At 43.3% G+C, this 22388-nt stretch overlaps 1 protein-coding gene across 1 annotated transcript; it reads right to left on the minus strand.

The window, feature by feature from the left end:
* Nucleotides 1-2455: 2455 nt before the first annotated feature.
* GPATCH8 (G patch domain containing 8) lies at nucleotides 2456-21720 on the minus strand. The gene is given in 6 exon segments (XM_009695940.1): nucleotides 2456-2858; nucleotides 2860-6291; nucleotides 6709-6839; nucleotides 16156-16299; nucleotides 21101-21187; nucleotides 21658-21720. Coding segments are annotated over 6 exon segments (4224 nt in total). The 5' UTR covers nucleotides 21685-21720.
* Between the last annotated feature and the right edge of the window lie 668 nt (nucleotides 21721-22388).

Genomic DNA, 22388 nt, shown 5'->3' on the forward strand with positions numbered 1-22388 from the left:
TATTTATATATATATCTTATGTGACAAAGTTAAATACAGTCTGTTTATGCTTGTTAAGTAATGATAGGTTAATTATTTTTAGCATTACTCTGGAAGTCAAAAAAAAGCCCCTGACTGCAGCGTGAAGGGTGCCAGAACACGCATATTGAATCTAGAAGCTAATGAAGCTCAGCATGGAGACATTAATACTGTATTCTGTTAATTATTTACAGAGAAACTGAGTCCCTTTTTTTGACCATTGTGTTTCAGTCCAACCTGTTCAAACACAAAGTGTCTTGTTTATAGAGTTAGGAAGCTCAAGAGTTTTCGATCCTTTGAAGCTCTGTCCCTCACCCCGTGTCTTGGTGCTACGCTTCAGGAGAGGATGGGGAAGGGGATGCCAGGCAGTCAGCACGTGCTCCGCATCCCCTCGCTGCCTGCTCCTGCCTGGTCTGAAATTAGACCCTACAAAGCACCCTGAGGTGCGCCCTGAACCACTCTAGCATGAGGAGGACCCAAACCTGAACTACCCAGGTCAGTGGGGACAGCAGCAACTCGTCCTGATGCGATGGGAAAAGCTTGTGGATGGAGAAACCACCCATGGTTAGTGTTATCTGCAGCAGCGGACGATGGCGGAAAGAAGAGAGAAATCCCTCATGGAACATCACGGGCAGGCATAGCCTCAACAGGTTCGTCCTAAATCACCTCTCCCTGCTTGTAAGATGGCAAACGGTTACGGTTAAAAGGCTCTTCCTTCACCAGAAGACTGTACTGAACTGCACAGCCAAGCTGGCACCTCCAATTACTGCTTCAAACCCAGGGAAAAAAAGAAAAAAAAAAAGGGGGGGGGGGCATTTTTTCTCCTGGACACAACGCAAAATTAAAAAAAAGCGGGGGGGGGGGGTATTTTATACTCTGGGAGACAACGCAAATTCCTGACGCTCCCGAGACTGCCTCCAGTGTCAATTCCTATAAGCAGCTGCTTTGCAAAGACAGGAGCACACGGCACGCCCGGGCTGCTTCCCTCCGCAAAGCCTGCACCCACCACTGCCTTCCGAGGCGATGCCGTTCATTAGCTGTTAGAGTCACCGGTGTCGTCCACGCACCTCACCTAGTCTAAGTCTCGTTTTGTTTCATTTTTTTTTTTCTTCTGCAAAATGCTAAACGAAGACTTTTCTTTTTTACATTTTATAGTACATAAAAACTTCAAAAATACATGAGCTTGATAAAATATACATGCTTAGTCATTTTGCATCTAGCTGAAACTATAAAGTTGAACCTTTACAAGTGTCTTATTTCACCTACAGCAAACATATTTACACAAAAGCCACCAGAACAAGTACCACTAAAAGAACTGGCTGTAAAAAATATTATTGCGGTATACTACAAATGTAACCTTTTTATATGAGCTACAAAAAGCAGCATCTTTGTTTACAGAGTTCAGTGCAATTCTTTACATTAAAAAAAAAATCCTATAAATTAATAAGGAAACCATCAGTATGACAGAGGAAATAATACACTTTACATACCCCAGCCACTCTCCCCAGTCCTCTGTATTGCTTCAATTCCTAAAGGGATTTTTCCTCTTCTCTCTCTCATCTGAGTGCCTCTTTCCCAACACCACAAAAGATGGAAATGGAAGTCTGAGTGATATTTTGTTTTGTGTTTTTTTTTCCTCCCCTCTCAGGAGAAGAGTGGTCAAAGCCCAGATTGAAATCACCAATCCCCAAAACCGAGAACCTCTCTCCAGTCCAGGATATCCCGACGGCGTCAAGGTGCAGTCCTTGTGCAGGAGAATGCTGATGCAGGATGGAGAAGGGTCGGAGCTCCGGGCACATGCACAGCTCCTCTCTTCGGCTTTAAAATAAGATCTTAATTCACACCAAATTATGCAGCGATAGGGTGCCAAGAAATCTCCTGTAATGCCTGAAAAGTGGTACTGGCCCAGCCAAAATAAAAGTGGCACTGCCCTTGCATCGGTCTCCTCGCCAGGATCCACAGCTGTCAGTTACTGAATATTTTATCGCTGATTACAAGCCGGATTCAATCATGCTGCCTACTTTTAATTAGGTGACCTCATTAAAAGGATTTTGAGAGACCTATTAGTGTGTATGAAATCTTATTTATCATATACAAGGCGGCAGAAGGAAGATGACCAAGTGTAAGAATCCAGGGAAAAAAAAAAAGCCTCTCCAAGTGTCTCGCTGGTCTACACGTGAAATGATTCTTCGAGGACAGAGTGCTGCTACGTGCACGGAGGTGTCGGGGACACGAGACAGTCCCTGGCAGGGGATATACACAACGCTTACGAACTGACCCGCCGCCTGCTGCCACCCAGCTCTCCAGCCTTTGGCTTCTTTGGCTGCTAAAGAGTGAAAGGAAATTCTTAGGCCTCACCTGCCAGCTAGATCAACTTCAACCCCTTCCCAAAATGCAAAATATTTCTCCTTCCTCCAAAGTTACTTCATTTTGTCCTTCATGTGCCGTGACTGGGTGGATGCTGCAAGTCCTGTCCTGAGAAAATGGGGTGCAGCAAAGGGTGAAGATGTAACGCCGTAGCAGCCGCAGCGGCAGCGGGTCTTGGGGCAAGAAGGGTTGGATAAAGAGCGTGAGGAACCGGATGAAAAGTAAAGGGACCCGGATGGATAGCTGACGCTGGAATGATGTGGATGGGGTGGCTGGCTAGAAACGTTGCAGGGTGCCCTGGAATAATCGAGTGGGTCAAATGGGATAACGAAATAGGCGTCAAGTGGGGCTGGGGTATATGATGAACCTGAGCGAGGGGCTGGGGATGGGGGTGAGGGTGAATCCCGATGGCGGCGGCGGCAGCGGCAGCGTGGTGTTGCAGGATGGCATGCTGCACGGTGGTGATGGAGGTCGGAGGCGCCGGCCGGTTGCTGAATGTGGATGGGCTGCAGGGCGGGTGCTGCCGGTGCCAGGGCCGCCGAGGCAGGAAAGGCCTTGACCTGCTTTGCCAGAAGTTGCTGCTGAATGTGCTGCTGAGCAGCCTGCTGTAGCTTACTGTATTTCTCCATTTCTTCAGGTGTAAAAGTGATCGGCTGGCTCTCGAGTGGTGCTAGAGAGGAATCTTCTCCTCCTTCCCGATCCCCTTCAACACTCGGCTCGCTGCTCTGAGGCACGTAGCCAGAAAAGTGCTCGACATCTGGAACTAACGGCATCATACTGGTTTCCACTGGGACCGGCTGGTTGCCCCCATCCATAGGTTCTAGCCCATCGCCATCGCTCGGATCCGAGAGGAAGTTGTGCGGCATGACAAGATCTCCAGAACCAAAGCACTCGGGAAGCGTCGGTCCTTCAAGGGGAATGGACGGCATTTCCACAGCAGGTTCTTCACGTTTCTGCTCTTCCAGAGGTTTGTCCTGAATTACCATCACCACTTCTTCCAGGAGAGACTGGCCACCCAACTGAGCCTCCTCAATGCCTTGGGAAACATCCTCAGAATCCGACAGCTCTTGCTCCTCGCCCCTCTCCAAGCCAGACTCTTCATATCTTTTGGCATTTGGTTTCCGAACGGTTGGCAATTTCCCAATTAAGGGGAGAACCGGTTTGTTGCCTAAGGAAGGAGGAAGTTTTGGGCCAAAGTAGCCCTGGGGAGGATCTTTGAGCTTTATGCCCACTTTGTTTGCCCCTGCCAGCATCTCGTCAGTGGTGCAGGGCTTCTTCTCAACCTTCCTGGATTGAACCTTTTCCAGGAGAAGTTTCGCAGTGACGGAGTTCCTCTCTTCTGGACTGCAGTCACCTTCTGAGGCCCGCCCCGTGCCAGAGCCGCTGCTGTTTTGGGAGAGCGAACCAGATCCTTTCAGATCCTCTCCTTTGCCATCCTCTTTCTTCAGTGACGATCCTTCACTTCGGCCTGTCCGGAAATAGTGAGGAGACTGCGAGCGATAGATTTTGGACCTGATGAAGTCTCTTCTTCCAGACCTCCTCTCTTCAGGGCTCTCGTGGCCTCGAGAGCCCTTTCGTGAGAGAGATCTCTGTGAGTGGCTTCTCGTACTGCGGCTGCGATCTCTGCTATAGCTGCGGCTGCGTTTCCAGCTGCGACCTGTTACGCTTCGGCTTCTCCTCTTGCTGCAGCTGCTGCTGCGTGTTCTGCCCCGGCTCCTTGTTCTTGACCTGCCTCGAGGGTGGGTTCGGCTCCTGCTTCGACTCCTTGACCTGCTCCTACTTGAGCTGTAGTCATCTTCAGAAGAGGAGTACTTGCGTCGTTTTGATCTGTGGTTTGAGCTGTTGTAGTCAGAGTCATCCTCAGAGTCGTGGGACCGCTTCGAATGGCACCTTGACCGGTCACTGTAATCGCTGTAGCTATCGTCGGAGTAACTTCTCCGACGGCTGTACCGACTGTGGTCTGAGGAAGCATCAGAGCTGGTCGAATAGGACCTGCGCGAGGAGTGCCTCCGCCCTGACCTGGAGCGGCTCCTAGAGTGGTCGCTGCCAGAGTCATAGTCGTCGCTGTACTGCGACGGGGATTTCTGCTGACAGTGCTTCCTGTGAGAGCCCTCGTCGCTGTCGTAGTCCCCGCTGCTCTGCCGGCTCCTGCGGTTCATCCTGCCCAGGAAAGGAGCCAAACATCGTCTCCTCGAAGCAGATAACTGCTGCAGGTCAGCCTTGTGTTTTTTGCCGCCATGTTCTTGGCAGGAGTTACCACCATCCTCTTTTTTACTGCTGCTTCCCTCTTCAGCAGACAGAGACTTCCTCTGGGACTCCTGAGAGCACCACTTTTTCTTCTGGAAATGGCTACAATCTTCAGACAGTTCGGTTTTTAGCACCCGTTCCGATTCAGTAGAAAGAAAGGATTTGCCTTTTCTGTGCCTGTGTCTTTTTCGTTTCTTGGGTTTCTCCTCCCCCAGGTCAGTTTTTCGGCCCTTCTCATCAGCTTCCTCCTTGTGTTTACGTTTGTGTTTGCTGGACTTTTTGTGCTTCTTTTTCTTTTTGTGTTTATGAGACCTTCCAGATTTATTCTTACCGGTTATGCTTTTACTACTGTCCTCTCCCTCCCCCTTACTAACACTTGCCAAATTGGACTCCTGCTTGTTCTGGGAGCCACAGGTGGAGAGAGGTTTGTTTTCCATTTTTAGAGCAGAACTGTTAGCTACGCTTTCTGCCTCCTTGGGTTTGCTGATCTCGCCAGATTCTGTGCTCTGAACGTTTTCTTTACCAAGACCCCCTGGATCCTTAGATTTCTCTGCCCCTTTCCCTTTAGCATCTTTGTTGCGAGAGAGCTTGAAATCAAAATACAGGGGGTTACAACTGTATGAAACAGATGGTTCTGCTTTGGTAAATATGAGAAGCTCTGAAGGCCACTGGAGAGTCGTGCTCTCATCTTTACTCAGAACAGGGAAAAAAGGTCCTGTCGGATGCTTTGGTCCTTCAGAGACATCTTTACAGCCTGAGACAGGCTTGGTGACTTCTTTTGTAGTGTCTGGCTCAGGGAGATTGCTCTCTGCAAGATGCTTGCTCTCCTGCATACTCGCATTTTCTAGGGCTTCTTTTAGCTCTGTTTTGCTCTGCTGAGCTGCAGTTTCAGTAGTACTCTGCTCCTTCTGCTGCCCCATGCTCTCAGCAGCCTTCTCTGCGTGCTTGCCGGGTTTGGGTTTTGGAGAACTACCCTTTTTAACTTCATGTGTGTGTTTTTTGTTCACATTTTCAGCTTCCATTTGTTCGGTAGACTTCATGAAAAGCAGGAATTGAAAATTAGGCTTTACTTTACAGTGGGCTGGGGGAATATAGTGGTAGTATTCTGGTTCAACTGCCATTGGTCCGTCTTCTCGTCTCATCTTTTTTAGTTTAGATAATGTAGTGGCTAGAGACCCACTCTCTTTGTCATGTTGGTCATCTTCCTCTGTCTTGCCGTCAGAATTATTTGTGCTTTCACCCTCACCAGATTTCTGCAGGCTGCCTGCATCTGAGGACCCTCTCTCATCAGCTTTCGCTCCATCTGCAGAACTTGATTCTTCCACATGGTCCTTGAAAACAGAAGCTATGGTCTCAAGCTTTACTGGAGTCTTCTTAGCAAATGAAAACGACACGCCTATCTTCTGCAGTGGAGTTCCCAAATTACTCTTAATGCCAAAGCTGATCGCTTGCGCCGTCTGGATGGGCATTTGGCTTGTCATAACAGTGCCACCGACTTGTCCAGTGTTTAGAAAACCTCTGTCCATAGTCATCTCTGTGGCTTGGCCAGAAGTCGTCTGTATGAAAGAGCTGCTGTTGGCTGCAGAATCGTCATCATCTCCACCTTCCTCATCCACAGCCACCGTGGTGGTTCGGAACATGGGTCCGCTTCCAGGAGCGCTGTATGAACAAGTTACAATACAGAAAAACAGCTGACTGCCATTCGTATACCTTTGCAGACAGATTCATGCCTCATCTAAAACAGTCTCTTATACATTCAAGTACTTTTCAATCCAGAAATATGCATCAAAATAGCACTATACAGCCATTTGAATTTTTTAATATTAAATAACTGAAGAAAATGTATCGCTGGATAAAGCAATTTGGGGATGCTCCAGACTACCGGTTTAGTGAATTTGCTCCTACCAAAACCACAGTGTGAGGCCAAACTTAAGCGTGAATTAAGTGTGAAGCGTTTGCCCTCAAAACTTGGGCGGGATTACAGAAGCAAGAACGCCAGTGCAGCAAAGGGCTGCAGTCCCACGCAGGACTCATGCACGCACGCTCCATGGGTGCTCAGGGTTCACCCATACTCACCATTCAGGCTGCCTCCTCTGTTCAGCCAGTTCGTGTAGACGCCGGAGGGCTTTCTCCTGCTTCCTTTCATCTTTACGGGATCTTGAAGAGACGTTGCGAGCAAATTCCCTTTGCTTGAGATCCTTCAACCTCTGAGGCAAAAGAAAGTAGGAACAGATTAGATAAAAGGGGTTTGTGGTTAAGTGTCCGAAAGTGTCTCTTTGCTGCAGCGCTGGAAAGTATGCCATAAAGCCCCTCCCCGGTAACATTTATTGAGCTAGGATGGAGCAACAGCATCTTAGCTCAACAAACCAAATGGAGCACATTGCCATCCTCCCAGTAGCTAAATAAAAAGACAACTGTTGATCACTTTTGGCTATGACTTTGAGTCTGTGTCTATGCATTTCCAATCAACATTACTGGTTTTCTTTAGCATGTACAATAAAGCTGATTTCAAAGCAACAAGCAAATTCTGGAAGGAAAAGGGAAAAAAAAAAAAAAAAGACTGTTTACTTTGCTGCTCTTGCAGGGTGCAAATGTACTTGACAAACAGTGCATGACAGAAGTCTTAATAGCATGGGCCAAAGAACAGAAAGGGATTAGCTGGTGCAAGAGAGTTACCCAGGTATTGTATCTTACAAAAGCAATGTACAAATTACATTGGAGAAGGTGCCAAAAATCCCATGCAAATGGCTCCGGTAAGCAAATAAATAATACAACATACACCACAAACAGCTACTTGCTTTCCTGACAGTAGTTCTGAGACGGTCTCTCAAGAAACCAAATGCTCTAAAATGCAGTGGGGTCTTTGGGGTTTGAATACTTTAGAAGGCAGAAACGTTAAGTTCCCCAGAAATGTTACCATATGAGGAAGTAAACCCAAACCAAAGGAATTTCAAACATCATAACATCACTAAGGAAATCTAGATATCTAATTCCAATAGAAATCAAACATCCAAGACTTCAGAAAATTTTTGAAAGTCCTTGTCTCAAAGCACTAGGAAAAGGGGTTGCCGTTTTTCCTTTGAATACATGTGAAAATTCACAAGGCTTTTTTTTTTTTTTTAGAGTGCTATATAGAAGTTTAAGTAACAGAAAGTAGCAAAGAAAGACCGCTACCATCCCAAGGGATTAATTTTTCTTTTTTGGTGCATAATTTGAAACCCTTTCAAAAGGCCCAATTCCAGAAAGCATCACGTACCCAGCTTTTGAAGAAGTTTGATGGTTTTCAGGCATTTCATGAAAGGCCTGAAAGACTAACAGTACTCAAAGCAGTAGTCACTTTAGAAAAATGCTCATACAAGATGTAGAAATCATTGGTGAATGTTAAATATACCTTCTGGCTGGCTGACTCTGCCTCTTTAATTGAGCAGAGTCAGACTGGTAGACATAGAAACAGTGGATCTGAAAACTAACCCGAAGTTCAGATTAGAGGAATTAAGTTGGCCCAATGTAAAGAGAACATTGCTTTGTGACAAAGGGGAAGATTTGACAAGACAGAGGATTCTCTTACCTAATCGGATTTACTAAATGTGGTTGAGCGTTACCAAAATCAGAGGGGAGGACACACAAAAAAAAAAAAATACAGCTATAGACACTAGTAGAAAGAAACTCACTCTTGTGATCTGGACTCCAAAATTAGAAGGGTTTGCTTTCAATACATCAGCTGAAAACGTCACATCACAAAGAAAAAAAGAAAGTAAAAATATAACAAGAGTGGAAGAGAGAAAAAATAAAAATAAAAAGCAAGCATTACTACACGGGTTCTCGGTGCGTCTGCAAGCTATTCTACGGAGAAGGAGCTGAGTCAGCGAAGCTACGGGACTGAGCTGAGGGAGTGTGGCACATACACATACACGCACAGACACGGCAACGATCCCACCTGGAACAACAGAGCTACTTTCACCAGGACAAGTAAAGGGCTCAAGGGTTTTGTGGTGTATGTTAAGCGTTGAATAATACATTTTTTTCCCCAAGAGGGACGATTAAAAAAAAAAAAAAAAAAAAATGGACTAAGCGATGCTATCAGCTTTTTCATGCTGATTTTAAAAGCATATCTAAAATGCCGCAGGACGTTAAAGTCACCAACAGCTGACAAAACTATTTCACTGGGGTTTGATGCCAAGTCTCTAGATCACTCATCTATCTGGAAAAAAATATGACCCAGCTATTTACAACAGCAATGAACCGTGACCTTTTAGTTTAAAGAGGAAGGTGCAATGGTGCACTCCAAAATCCACCTCCACCCCCCCAAACACGGCCTTAAATATCTTCCCGTGAAATCAAAAGGGCTCAAAGTTGATGATGCAGCTGCCCACAATGCAATCCTGCCTTCGTTACAACGGACAATTTTAATGACAGAATTAAATGCCCATTGCCTTAAATGCTGACTTTTGCCTGTCTCTGCTCCCCCAAACCCCCGCCTCGCAACACTTACAAACTAGAAGTGATGAAGTGAGTGAACTATCCTGATGTACTGCAACTCCAGAATACGCAAAATACATGGCAACACCAATAGCTGGGCCTTTTAAGATGATAAACCACTAACCATGGCTTCAAGACTGCTGAGAATTTATTTCTCCCCAAACTGAGGCAAAGTTGGGTCTGGTTTTACAAAGCTGACTTTACAAAGGACTAAGAGATCTCAAGGCTGAGTTTCTTTTCGTTGCACAGGGGCCAGAAGGAAGAAGGGTCTTGCTGGGTACATATAGGATAGAAAAGCTCCACAACTGCACCACACCATCTCCTTGGGAATGTAAAATACGGAACGGAACGAAGCTCAGTATCTTTGACTGACCTAAAACGACGCACATATCATCAGAAATTATTTCTCAAGTTTGCAAGGAGCCAAGTTCCAAGAAACCTGGTTGGACTGCATTATCTTACAGCAATGCAACCTGGGGTAGGGTTGGGAAGGAGGGATGACAGAGGATCAGACTGCTCATCCGTAAAAAACAAACCACTATGGGAATAGATGCAGAAGGTTAGGTTTGCAGGCAGCTAATCAGCACTGAACTTTTAAAATAGCCAGAACTTTTCAAAATATCCTGTCACAGTAACTGTTACCTTACTCGTTTCAAGTGCATAACCGCATCTAGTCATTTAGCCACACAAAGAACAGTGAATAACCAGTTATCGACCGCTATGCCTACCCTCCTCCCCCAAACCTAACTGGGGTGAAGCAATTAAAAGCCTGAAGTACAATTTCACAGTAGTAAAAGGAGTATCTGGAAGCAATGAAATGCTTTTCAACATACTCTAGGCCTCAGCCTTCCCAGAAAGCTCTTTGAACTAAATCGATATTTAAGCTAGGCTTACATTAAGGAAATTTCCACCTAATCCTTAGGCAAGCGTTCATTATTCTAATCCTCCAAAATCTCTAAATTACTTTTTGGACCGCACCATATGTGCGGGTGTTCACAGAGGCTGGACAGCTGCAGGAGGCGAGTCGCACAGCTGCCCCTTCCATCCCAACACAGCAAAGAAATTTAAACAAGAATTTAATGAAGCCACTCAGTCATCCTCAGGGAGCTTCCTCCCACCAACTAAGGAAAAGGAGCCCTGGGAACCCATCTTCTTGAGGTGAAACCAGCCCTTTTAAGTCTCCCCACGGTGCTCAGCAAGACTATAATTCTTCGACAGGATAAGAGCCACCAACCTGTATTAAATCAAACATATAAATTCATGCTACTATAGGATTTAAAAATTAGGAAGCATTTTTTCTTCATAGGCAGTGTGTTTTCTGAGGAATCAGATTTATCTAAGCAGCAACACATTTACAAACGATAGGATGATACTGACCATGAAGCCAAGAAATACTACTCTGCTGGTTTAATACTTCAGTTGTAAGGACCACATCAGTAAGCCCAGTGACCAGCACATAAGGACACAAATCACTAGCACTTCTTATAAATAAAGTTTGTCCAAATGGTTGCACGCTAGAAGCAGTACTTCACTACTTCAAGCGTTCCTTCAGCTGGGTATTGTGTTATATTAATAGCTGCCGCCCACCTCAGCTTTGTAACAAAGGATAGTATTTTAAGTTTTCAGCCTTGTTTCTAAGAAAATTACTAAGAAGTCTCTAAATTTCAATGGGAGTGCAAATCGAGCTCTCAAAGAACAGGTTTTCTATACAATCTGCAGCTACCTCAGTACTCCAACACAAAGAGGTTACGGTAATGGATTCTCTCCCGATCACTGCATAGCTTAGGAGGGGCCAAATTGACATACACCACCATCACCTTGCAATTCTCTTCAAATTGGCTTAAATAAGCTGCACTCCAGCATCATTTAAAAGCTTGAGAGATAGCCCATCACAGACACGTAAAAGTGGTTAAATAAAAGGGGGATGAGCAGGATTCAGGAACTGCTGTAGCAGGGGGAAAAACTCAGCGTGCACACACTGTGGCAATCGCGCATGAGATTTTGTTGGTGAGATGGTATCGAGGTAAGATCTCCCCAGTACCGAACTGGAGTGCATTGCTTTTCAGGTTCAGGACCAGCGGTAAATGGATTTTCTCAGTTTAAGTTGACAAAGCCATGCAATTTCGCTGAACTGAGGCCCATTCGGGAGGCATTCTTTGCCTAAAAACTGCAGAGCAAAAAGAGATCATGTTATTCTCAGAATAAAAAAAAGCACTCCACTATGCTGCTTTATTAGACCGGAATATCTGAGACTTTCATGACAAACCTTATATTCAGGAGAGGGGGATAGACTGGATCCACGTACAGTGAGATTTTTGCATTGGCTTGAGACAGGAGGTAGGACAATGGCATTAGAAACTACTCCTCCCCTCCTATTGTTCTCCAATCTCTTCGTCAATCCCTATTAAGTAAAATAATAATGTACTTTTCATTACATGCCAGGAGATTTCTGGCTTTCTGAACTTTTGACGTATGCTCAATTCTTTGCCACAAAAGCTTCTGGGAGTGAACTACACCATTAGCTAAATAGGAGCTCAAAGGATGGCAACCTTTATAATTTTATATAAGCGAGAACACAAGCCCTGCTTCTTTTTGGTAATCAACATTCTTTGCACGCTCGTAAATGAAGTGAAAAGACCAGAGGGGAAATGGCACACAACTGCAGTTTTATTTCATCTTAATTTCTTCCCTGACAACTCATTTTCAACTTAGGAAAATATACCACGCGTTAATGCAACACAGACAACCCAACAAGTCCGCCTGCCCTTCAAGAGGCTAGCATCGCTTGTAATCACCATGTCCAGGCCTTGCACGCTGAAGACTTATTTTATTGAACACTCTATGTATAAGTGCTCTTCTCCAAACGTGTTTGCCATCAGCAAATAAACGGCTGAACAGCTAAAACTGGATTAAGAAAAATATCATGGGTTTTTTGAGGGTAAAGCATTTCTAGAGTAGAAAAGCCTCCCAGGTAACACGAAGTATCTTGGGGATTCTCCCTTCAGTCTTCTACATTCCAGCTGTGCTTGAAGATACAAGTTTCTGTAAAGCACAAGTCTAATTCTCCCCAAACCAGAAAGTTCAGAGTTCAGATTTAGAGTACTCATCAACCACAGCAGTGACTGTGTTGGTAATTTTATTGTGCTTTAACAGATCCCTCCCCCTCAGCATTAGAAGCAAAGATCCAGATAATTAGGGCATGAAGAGAACTGCAGATCTATAGTTTCAGTTCTTAGTTCCACCCTCTTTCTCAAAGAACTTCTTTATGGAAATAGATTCTCTTTGTCCTTTTATAAAGAGAATCTATGCAGAATTAATCATCTACACCTCCAAAATGCCACACATTCAGAAAAAAATAAAATGAAAGCTACATAAAAGACTGCACTGCAATACCAAGTTAGCATTCTCGCAGTTAACCTGGCAAAAGTTCACACAGGAACATCTTTGTCTTTCACACCGAATTCAGAAGGTGAATGTTTTTGTTCTGTTGGGTCAGTGACTCAGTAAACAGCTCAACCCTTCATCATGCATGCTAGCAGGAAAGAGGTGACCGTATATGAGAGTCTGTAAGTTCGTTCTTGGGTGAAGTAAAAAAACCCAAACACAAACAAACAGTAAAAGCTGACTATAAATTCTACATTACCTACACGTAAGATAATTCCAACTGTACCAATTTCTGCAAGCTGCTTTAAGTGATGGACAATATAGATTAGGTTTATTTGATATGAATACACAAACTGGGTACAACCCCACATAAAGTGACCGGCATTCATCTTCATGCAAATCTAACATGAAGTATTCTATCATGATGTCAAAACCCAAAACTGAATTAAGGGCCCACTCGGATGTAATGCCCTACCGATACGTTCCCACTAAGTCCAGAGCATTCTAGGACTGTGGGAGCTCTCAAGCATTTGGGCATCACATACCTGCAGGAAAGTAGCACAAAAACCACACTGAGTCCATCTTCACTACCCAAGTTCCTTGCTAGCTGCAGGAGAAGTTTTCCTTCTACATTTGCTTTCTTTTGCATTTCTCTGTTAATTATTATTACTCTGTTGACAGTCAGGACTGTGCAACATCAGAGGCAGGGGTCCTTCATAAGCTACCAGTCCTTCTAGTTGCCAGGTTCAAGATCTTACAGCTAAAAAAACCACATTAAAGGTATCAGTAGCTTTCCAGGGTACAAAAAGTTGTGACATCTATGGTTACATCCTTTTGCAGTTGCTCTCTGAAGGATCTTTAAGGGAACTGAGTTTATTTTTCCTCTTGCAGTGCCATCTGTATGAACTCAAGTTGCTTTTAGTCCTTTGGTTTCCCCCGAGAGGGAGTGACCATTTGGTGAATGGATAGGGTTACTGTTCTTTAAAACACTTGTACTTCTCATTTCAAGTATCAACCTAATTAAAAAAAAAAATAAATCTAGAGAACAACATTGCACGCCTCCAAGAAGATGTTTAAAACATAGTGACTTAAACAGGCCAATGGTTTGTGATAATGAATTGAAGATTATTTTCCCAGTTAAGGTAATCTAGAAAGACTGCCTTTTGGATAGAAACTTGGTGTTGAGGTCGATTCAGACATATCCGAATGCTGTATGAAAGCAGTATAGTCAGGAAATAATAATAATAATAAAACCTCCCCTTTAATTGTTTGGTGTTGACAAGTTGGTGGGTCCAAAATTTATCCGGTAGGGATCAATACACTTACCTATCATCCCTGTTTCGCAATAATCCTGAGTTCCTTCCTGGAATACAAGACAGTGTCTTTATAACTTGGGAGTGGAAAGGAATCTGAGGATGGAACATCTATTTACAGGGACAGCCCAGTGCTCACTGAGCCACAGAAGGAATAAGCAAACACTTCAATGCCGTGGGTATGTGTAACTAAAAATACCTAAAAGCAAAAATGATCCCGTGGAAATCTGTTCAACAAGCTAAGAAAAAGGCAAAAACGAAGCACTGTTGCCTCAAGAATTACTGCTGAGAAGACAAAACATTGCAGATAATATATACCAAGCCAGTTTGCTGTAATTATCTAGGACACCGTAACGTCTCATCTTTTCAAGAAAGCCTATTGATTAGCCTACTTTTAAGAAAACATCACGTTTTTCCTCAAAAAATTTATAGCAGCCTTTATATAACCTTGCCTTCTTGTCCAAAGAGGCAAAATATGAAACATCAATGTGAAACCTATTACGAAAAGCACAGCGTTTTGTTTTTTGTTTTGTTTGGTTTTTTTTAAAACCTTAAAATTCACAAGAGACTGTTAGAAATGAGCCTATTTTGAGCAGCAATGAAAAACAGAAGTGAGATAGTGTTACTTATGCAAATTTACCTTCATTATTTCTAGGTAGTTTCAAGTTCACTTACTGAACACTGACCCAACAGGGTGACACACATTTCAACACGACATAAAGCTGGACAAGCAATTTTTTTCCCTAAGCAAAGCACGATTGCTTCTTTGTTTAAATCCCTGCGTAACTAGAAATTAATGCTGGGTGACATAGCGAGAGTTTGAAGGCTCATTTTCTCCAAAGCCTGCCAGAAGTTACTGTAATGGATGTAAATTATACAAAAACATAATTCCCTTTAAAAATAATCAGCAATACCAAACAACCCCCAAATTCTTTCTAACGATGAGAAGATTACACCACCCTGTGTGCTCCCAAGATGTTTTTCTTTCAGGTCACTCTTCTTGCACTCCTGCTGATGACTCCTTTTATACCAAGGAGGGGTGGTTGCTTTCCACAGGTTTGTTTCTTCTTCTACAGCATCTCTAGATGCTAGAAAAACTCTTCAGCCTTGCCAACCTGATGTCAGTCCCCTTATTAATCACCCAAGTGTTTTCAACAGGAGTTGACATAATCATACTGCATCACCACATTGTAAGAATGCAACACAAACAGGTCCTTCCACCTCCTAAATAGATGCATGCAATTACACTCAAGTTTCAACCAAGTTGATGGAAAACTTTAGATGAAGTACACTGCTATCAGGTATCACGACTGTGCCACCAGCTCGGACAAAGCAGCCCGTTTTCCCAATACAAAGTAAATGAATGAATTTCTGCTCATAATTCCATTAAGCCACAATTCATCACAGCACTCAAACAGAAATTGCCCTGCCGTGAGAATTCCTGGTAAGGCTCCCATAGTGAATTTACTTTGAACTACTGTATCCTATACTTAATAAACAAATTAAAAAATCATCATACTCTATAATGTCATATTCGTGGTTTTAAGCTGTTGCTTCACTGCTGTTTTGCAAGATCTAGTACTCTACAGCGCATTCTCCAGACGTTATCAGCATTTTAATGATTGTATTGTTAGAATTTATGACTAGGAATATCAAAAAACCTCCTTTGAGCAATTTCATCTCTAGAGAAGCACAACACTGCTATCTGCCGTATATTTACATCTCATTTAGCAGCTTCAAATGGTCAAACACGTCAGGCTAACACATTAACTTTTATTATTTACTGTGCAGTATGAAGTATCATGTAGATACTACGGTACATCCCTACCTTGGGACCAAAGCCAGTTCCACACAGATTCTGAATCCACCTTCTCCTGAGGGTTACAGAATTTGGGAAGTGCTCCTTTTTTACAACTCCTTTGACACAGCCCGTTATTTCCTAGTCTGTTTTCAGTAAGTTGACAGAACACAGACTAAAGTATTAAAATGCACACACGTGGCATAGCATCAGTCTCCAAAAAGTTGTGCTATGTTAAAAGTTGATGCAAACTGGGAGCCATCCATATCCACGTGTACTCTTCCCAGTTTAACATTAGCCCACTCCTGCTTGTGGGCCATTCCAAACTGGGCTCCTTGAGGCCAACCATGGGTTGGGTTTTTTTGTTTGTTGTATTGGGTTTTTTTTAAATGTATGGTGGGCATAAGAACCTTAACCAGTGACATAAAACACCTATTCCTGGGGCTATAAGGAAAATAGATACACTGGGGAAATTCAAAGTATTAACCACAAACAAGACGGCTGCAATGAATATAAAATTGATGAACCGTGCTATCAACACTTGTTTACCTGCTTGTGAGCATGATCATAAGAGTTTATGTGGTTGTCAAACTCTTGATGCTTTTGATACTGCTTGTCACAGAGTTCACAGTAGAAGTTTGCTCTGAGATCTTCCAAAGCCTTGGCAATTGCCTTTTCTTTATCAACATAATCCTGCAAAATTGACAAAAAACAAAAATGCCTCTGTTAAACTTCCTGTAAAACAAACTGGAAGATGATGAACTACTCCTTTAAGAAGTCCTTAAGAAAACCTTAGTGTACACTGATAATTATATTTATTAAGCTGACCGGTCTTTGCAAATTAAAAGGTATGACAGATAACTTTGTAATAGTACCAAGCTAGCCTTGACTCAGTGTCATGTTTAAGGTTGGGCCAGCACTTAAAGCAGATGGCAGATGCTCTCTATTAACCCCTTCCTTCCCCAGAAGGTAAAGGAAAGGAGAAGAGGGAGAGAGACTTATAGGTTGGAAAATTAAAACTACTTTACTAAAACAGGAACAATGAAAAAGAGTATAACAATATAAATACTAATACTACTAATAATAGAATTAAAAATCTACAAAACCAATATTGAGCTTTCCAATGACGATTGTTGGTAACGACTATAAACATCAAGCGTTATCAATTCTAAAAGCAGACACTGGCTGAAAAAAGAAGTAGCCAACTTCAGAAAGTGCAGTTACTTAGAAGAAGACTGAACGAAAATCTACTGAAAAGAGAACTGGTCCCATTTTAGCCAAACCAGGACACTCAGTTGCCTAACACAGAACATAACCTCGTCATTGGCACAGGTATCAGTAAAAGGAGACTGCTTAAAGAAAGAAATCTAGTGCTGATGGCAGGAAGACAGTTTTGTGGCTGCAAAAAGAGCCTGCTGGATTGCCCGAGATAAAAAGAGAGGTTCAAAGCCCCAAGCTAACACATAAAGAAACTGGCAGCTGCCTGCTCGCCTAAGATGCACAAAATATGCATCAAACCAAGGAAGATCATTGCTTTTGGAACAGAATCTTAGAACTTTAAATGCTGATACTTCCTCCATTTTGAGTGCTAACAGATGTCTGCTTGATGTCAGTTTGTCTGCAATTCAATAGGGAGGAACACAGATTCGCGGTTGGGAAAACACAGTGCAGAAACCACGGAGCCTAATTCACTTCAGTGTAATTTTACAGTCAGTGAAATCTTCCCAGGAGCAATGCTTGGCCATTAAGCTGAGCTCAAATACAGTGATTACACTAGGAGTGGGTACAGGTAGTTGCCATTTAATAAAAGAGGGGGAGGGAGATCATCTCAAAGGTTGCAAGTGATATTTTTTTTCCTTATATAATTCAACATTTGTATAGGTGCAAAGCCAAGCCTCCAAGCAAAGGTGAGGTGTCTAAGTTGGCAACAGTCACGTCCTCCTCTCTTTTGCTGTAAAGTAGTAGCTTTTGGATTGGCAGTGGCAAAAAGCTCTGGGACTCTGTGGAAATCCCAGTCCCTCAAGTGGCTGTAACGGCTTGAAGTCCAAGTGCTGGGAAATGAGCCTGTGCTGCTGCATCAGCCCTGTTCCCGGGGCACAGCCCCAGCTGCTGCAGACCTGGGGGGGCTCTGAAACCCACCCGATGCCGAGACACGCTCATCTCAGGGCTAAGCAGCTTCTTCCTCTAGCCAGGTCGTTTCAATTACAATCCCACCAGCAAAATGAATAAAACATCACCACTCTTTACAAGAAAGCTGGGGAAGGTTTACCTTAACAAGATGGAAGCACTTACATTGATGCACATTGGAAAAAAAAAAAGCTACAAACGCTGCACTACAAAGTACGCTGTACTAACATCAGCATATTCCATATAGCTATTTACCATATGCACTTCAGGTGGAATAAAGAGAAATTATATAAGAAAAAATAGCCTAACATTTGAGAAAAAGCACTTAAGAGTTTAAGAGTTTCTGTCTTCAATACAACCTTCTTATGGGAAATTTCCTTGCATTAGCAAGAGGAGTTAACAAACATTTATGAAAGATATACTATGAAAGCTTTTTTTCTTTTTATTTAAGATCTTGTTCAAGGAAATATGTTTTATCTCCCCGTTACTGCATCAAAATTACATTAAAATAATATTGCTGAGCATGTTTTCTATAATGCCAAATTAATTGTTTTTATATTTTCTACAATGCAAAATTCATTGTCCCCCCCAACACCAGAGGGGGGCAATATCTGGAAAAATCCAGTGCTAAAAGGCTTTTTTTTTTTCTTCAATTTGAAGCACTGTTCACCTTCTAAATAAAAAAAAAAATCTATTTCAAGTTCCTGCTTCCGTCTATTACCAGAGGTCCTTGTTAAGAAGGGGAAAAAAAAAAAAAAATCAACAAAGCTATCTAAAGGTTTGAGCCTGAAGTAGGTCCCCAGGAAGACAAGAAAGGAAAACAAAGCAGCATGAGATCCACAGAACAATGACATTTAAAGTTCCTCTGAAACCCTGAACAAGCTTCCTGCGCCATGCGTCAGGTTTTGTTTTTTTTTTCAGAAAGCATCCTGTGGCTGAACAATAAAAACACAGCCATTTGAATGATCCAAATCTATAAAAAAGAAAGGAATTAAAGAACATTTCTTGCTCCCTTCTTGGTTGCAGAGTTATCTGAAATTCCTTTGAGACTCACTGAATGGCTAATCAGGATGCGGCCACAGTTGGCAATTACATAATGGACTCCTGTGGAGCAACGAAAAAAAATTACGCTTGCAGAGATTTTTCACAGATTAATACAGAATCGCAAGAGCCTAACGATAAACCATGCTAATAAAAACACATTTGAGTTGGGAGAGACTGCTACTGCTCTACAGAGTTGCTATAAAAAAAAAAATCTGTGCTGAATAACGGCAGGAAGACAAAACAGTCTGAGAGCGCTCCGCACGTTCAATTGCATTTGAGAAGACAATTGCAAAATCCAAGAACTTTACCATAAATGGCACTGCAGACCTGAGATAAAACATCATTACATGCAGTTCACACAAGAGCTCCTACCAACCACTCTGAAACGAAGAAATATTTTATACTCGACAGCTGCTGTCTGAAAATGCCCAGCATCGCAGCTAGGGGTTTGCTGCAGGAAGGGATTCAGGCTTTTGGCCATACGCTGCCCGAGAACAGCCAACACCACGGCCAAACCTTCCCTTTGTAGGGTGTGAGCAGCATGACACCCAGCAGGAGATTAAAAACAACAAAAAGGAGAAACATCTTCAAGGAGGACATGCACCTGGACGTAGAGGAACTGTTCAGCACTGGCTGCATAAGCCCATTTAAGAGCACACTTCTAGTTCAGAGTGTGGCAGAAGAGATCGTTAACCGCCTTCAGTTCCAAACTAATAATTAGCTTTAAAAGTAATTACAATGGCTTTTATTTTAAATGAACAAATATACCAGCAATTCACTTACCAAGCAAGTCATGGTCTCAACTTAAAGGAAAAAAAAAAGCATCAGGAAAGGAGGCTATAAATTTTTCTAGCTGAATAAACTGCCTACAGTATTAACTGTTGAGCTGGTGAAATGGAACTTTAGATTTGCCATGGTTATGTTTAATTTTAATGGAAATGAAATTACTTTTCCATTATTCCTCAAATAATTCAATTTTATGCAAAATCGGCACTCGATTCTAATGTCTATGGCGGCTCTTCAACCCCAGTACTCGTCAAATCTCAGGACAACTAAACAACAAGGCCTTCCTAAGACTTGATGTACTTTACAGGCTGGTAAGTGGAAGAATGAATTAAAGGACTAGCAAAGACCATGTCTCCATGGAGAACTCAGTTACAGCAAACCGAAGCGTGCTCCAACACGTCATGCTCAATGTCAACACAATGGCCCATTTTTATCATTAAAAAGACAACAGTCTTTGGCTTGCAAAAAAACCCACAGGTTTTGTAAACCTTATGGAAACATAGATATTCTGTATTGGTTTTTTTTAATGCTGCCTGAGAAATTCATAAAATCATAGCATGGTTTGGGTTGGAAGGGACATTAAAGACCATCTCGTTCCAATGTCCTGCCCTGGGCAGGGACACCTTCCACCAGACCAGGTTGCTCCAAGCCCCATCCAACCTGGCCTTGAACACTTCCAGGGATGGGGCATCCACAGCTTCTCTGGGCAACCTCTGCCACTGCCTCACCACCCCCACTAGGAAGAATTTCTTCCTAATATCTCATCTGAACTGGAAGAGGGAAGATTTAAAGCCATTGCCCCTTGTCCTGCCACTCCATGCCCTTGTCAAAAGTCCCTCCCCAGCTTTCTTGTCGGCCCCTTTAGGCACTGGAAGGCTGCTCTAAGGTCTGCCTGGAGCCTTCTCTTCTCCAGGCTGAACAACCCCAACTCTCTCAGCCTGTCCTCACAGCAGAGGTGCTCCAGCCCTTGGATCATCTTCGTGTCCTCATCTGGACCTGCTCCAACAGGTCAAATTCTTCCAAAGAAATACAGCACATCAATTTCTCAAAACCGGAGTCATGTCTTACATTTTCAAAGAAAGCAGGATTTATGCAACAATATCACAACGCACTACTTACTGCTTGCTCAGGAGCAACAGAAGATCTACTCCACTTCCAGTTGATAACTGCCCACCTAACATTTGCATCTGCAGATTTTGCCCTGACAACACGGCAGGTTCACTAGAAAAATCTGGCAGCCCTGGGTCTAGGGAAGGAAATGTTCTGCTTACCCTAGGACTGTTCTTTCCAGAAGAGGAGCAATGCATACAGAGAAAGCCCTGCTGCTGCCCTGTAGCTCTTAAGCAGCTAAACAAACATCAGGAAGTGAATAACCAGTTCATTAAAATATAAATAATCTCAACAATGACAAAAACCAGTAATACTTAATTCCTACTACCATTACCGCAGCCTAATGAGAACAGCTCTGTCCTGTCAGAACAAATCCTCTCCCGTTCAGCCCACGGGAACTTTGATGTTAATGCTCCCATTTCAGTACCTTGTATTTCTGCCTCAGCTCCTCAGTGTCTTCTTTCTCCACCTCCAGTACACGCCTCCGCTCAGTGGCATCTTCGGCATAGTCAAGCTTTTTTGAGGGGGGGCGGGGGGAAGAAAAAAAAGAGATGCAATTTGTCCCATAAATACTTTGCACTACTGAGACTGCCAGAATGTGTAATTTAAAAGAATCTTTGCATATTGTACTTCACTTTCCCTGTTTTGTCTTCCCACAGTGTAACCCACATGCAAAACTGTTCATTAATCCTCCCAAGGTGGAGGCTCCCAGCAGGTCTGTCCACTGCTGGCAGCAGCCTCAGCTTGGCAGAAGTGAAATCGCAAACCCCAGGGATTTCGGAGAGCATCCAGACCTCAGAACTCAGATAGCCATGGGTAAACAGAGTACGTATTTTGAGGGGAACTGTTTTCTTACTGTGTTGATTTAAATGCAAGTGTTTCTTTACCTTTGATGCACAAATTCTCACTTTTAAATTTCTTCCCCATCAACTGAGAGCCATGCAAGGAGTGACTGGGTGCAGGGCAGGAGCCAGGTGAGCTTACCTCCATTTCCATCCGCCCCATGCCCATGACATCATACTTGACGACAATAGGGATGGGATCTGTCCTCCCTGTAAGAGGAACACACACATAAGTGGTCAGTGGCCGTTCCATCACCACAGCTCACTTTTACACATTGGGTTTGGGTGGTTAGAGATCTTGCCTTGGAGTGCAGAGACCAGAAAGCTACAGTGAACCAAACACAAGCCATTCTCACAGCTTACAGCCAAACCCGCTTCTCAGCTCCAAACCGGTTATAGTTAAATGCACCCTGAGTACTGATAAATAGTATTTTCTGAGCATTAACCGGTCACGTAAAATATTCTTGTGGTAATGTTCAGCCATGACAAGTCCTAGGGCAGGGCTGTTAAGAGGACTTGAGAAATGAACCTTCCCCTCAATGCTTCCACATCAGGCAATACATTCTGCCCATCTGATATAAGCAAAAAAGCTATTAAATACATTTTACTACTCTACCACATTAATAATCGATTAGGACTTTCCTGTAAAAGATGTGGAAGCCTCCCTCCTGCCCACTTTTGTCCCTTCCCAACGGTAAGGAAAGCTGACCGAGAAGCGTGGCACAGAAGCCAAACTTCTTTCATCCAAAACGACCGCCCAGCCCAAGCCAGGTGGCGAGGCACTTGCTTCCCCAGCTCCTGCAGAGACATCCTCTAGCACTTGCTGTGTCATCTGTAAGCTGTGAAAAGGACTAGTTGCGAAGAAAATTGACT

This window comes from Cariama cristata, unplaced genomic scaffold (assembly GCF_000690535.1).
Source record: "Cariama cristata isolate BGI_N322 unplaced genomic scaffold, ASM69053v1 scaffold8412, whole genome shotgun sequence".
NCBI lineage: Eukaryota > Metazoa > Chordata > Aves > Cariamiformes > Cariamidae > Cariama > Cariama cristata.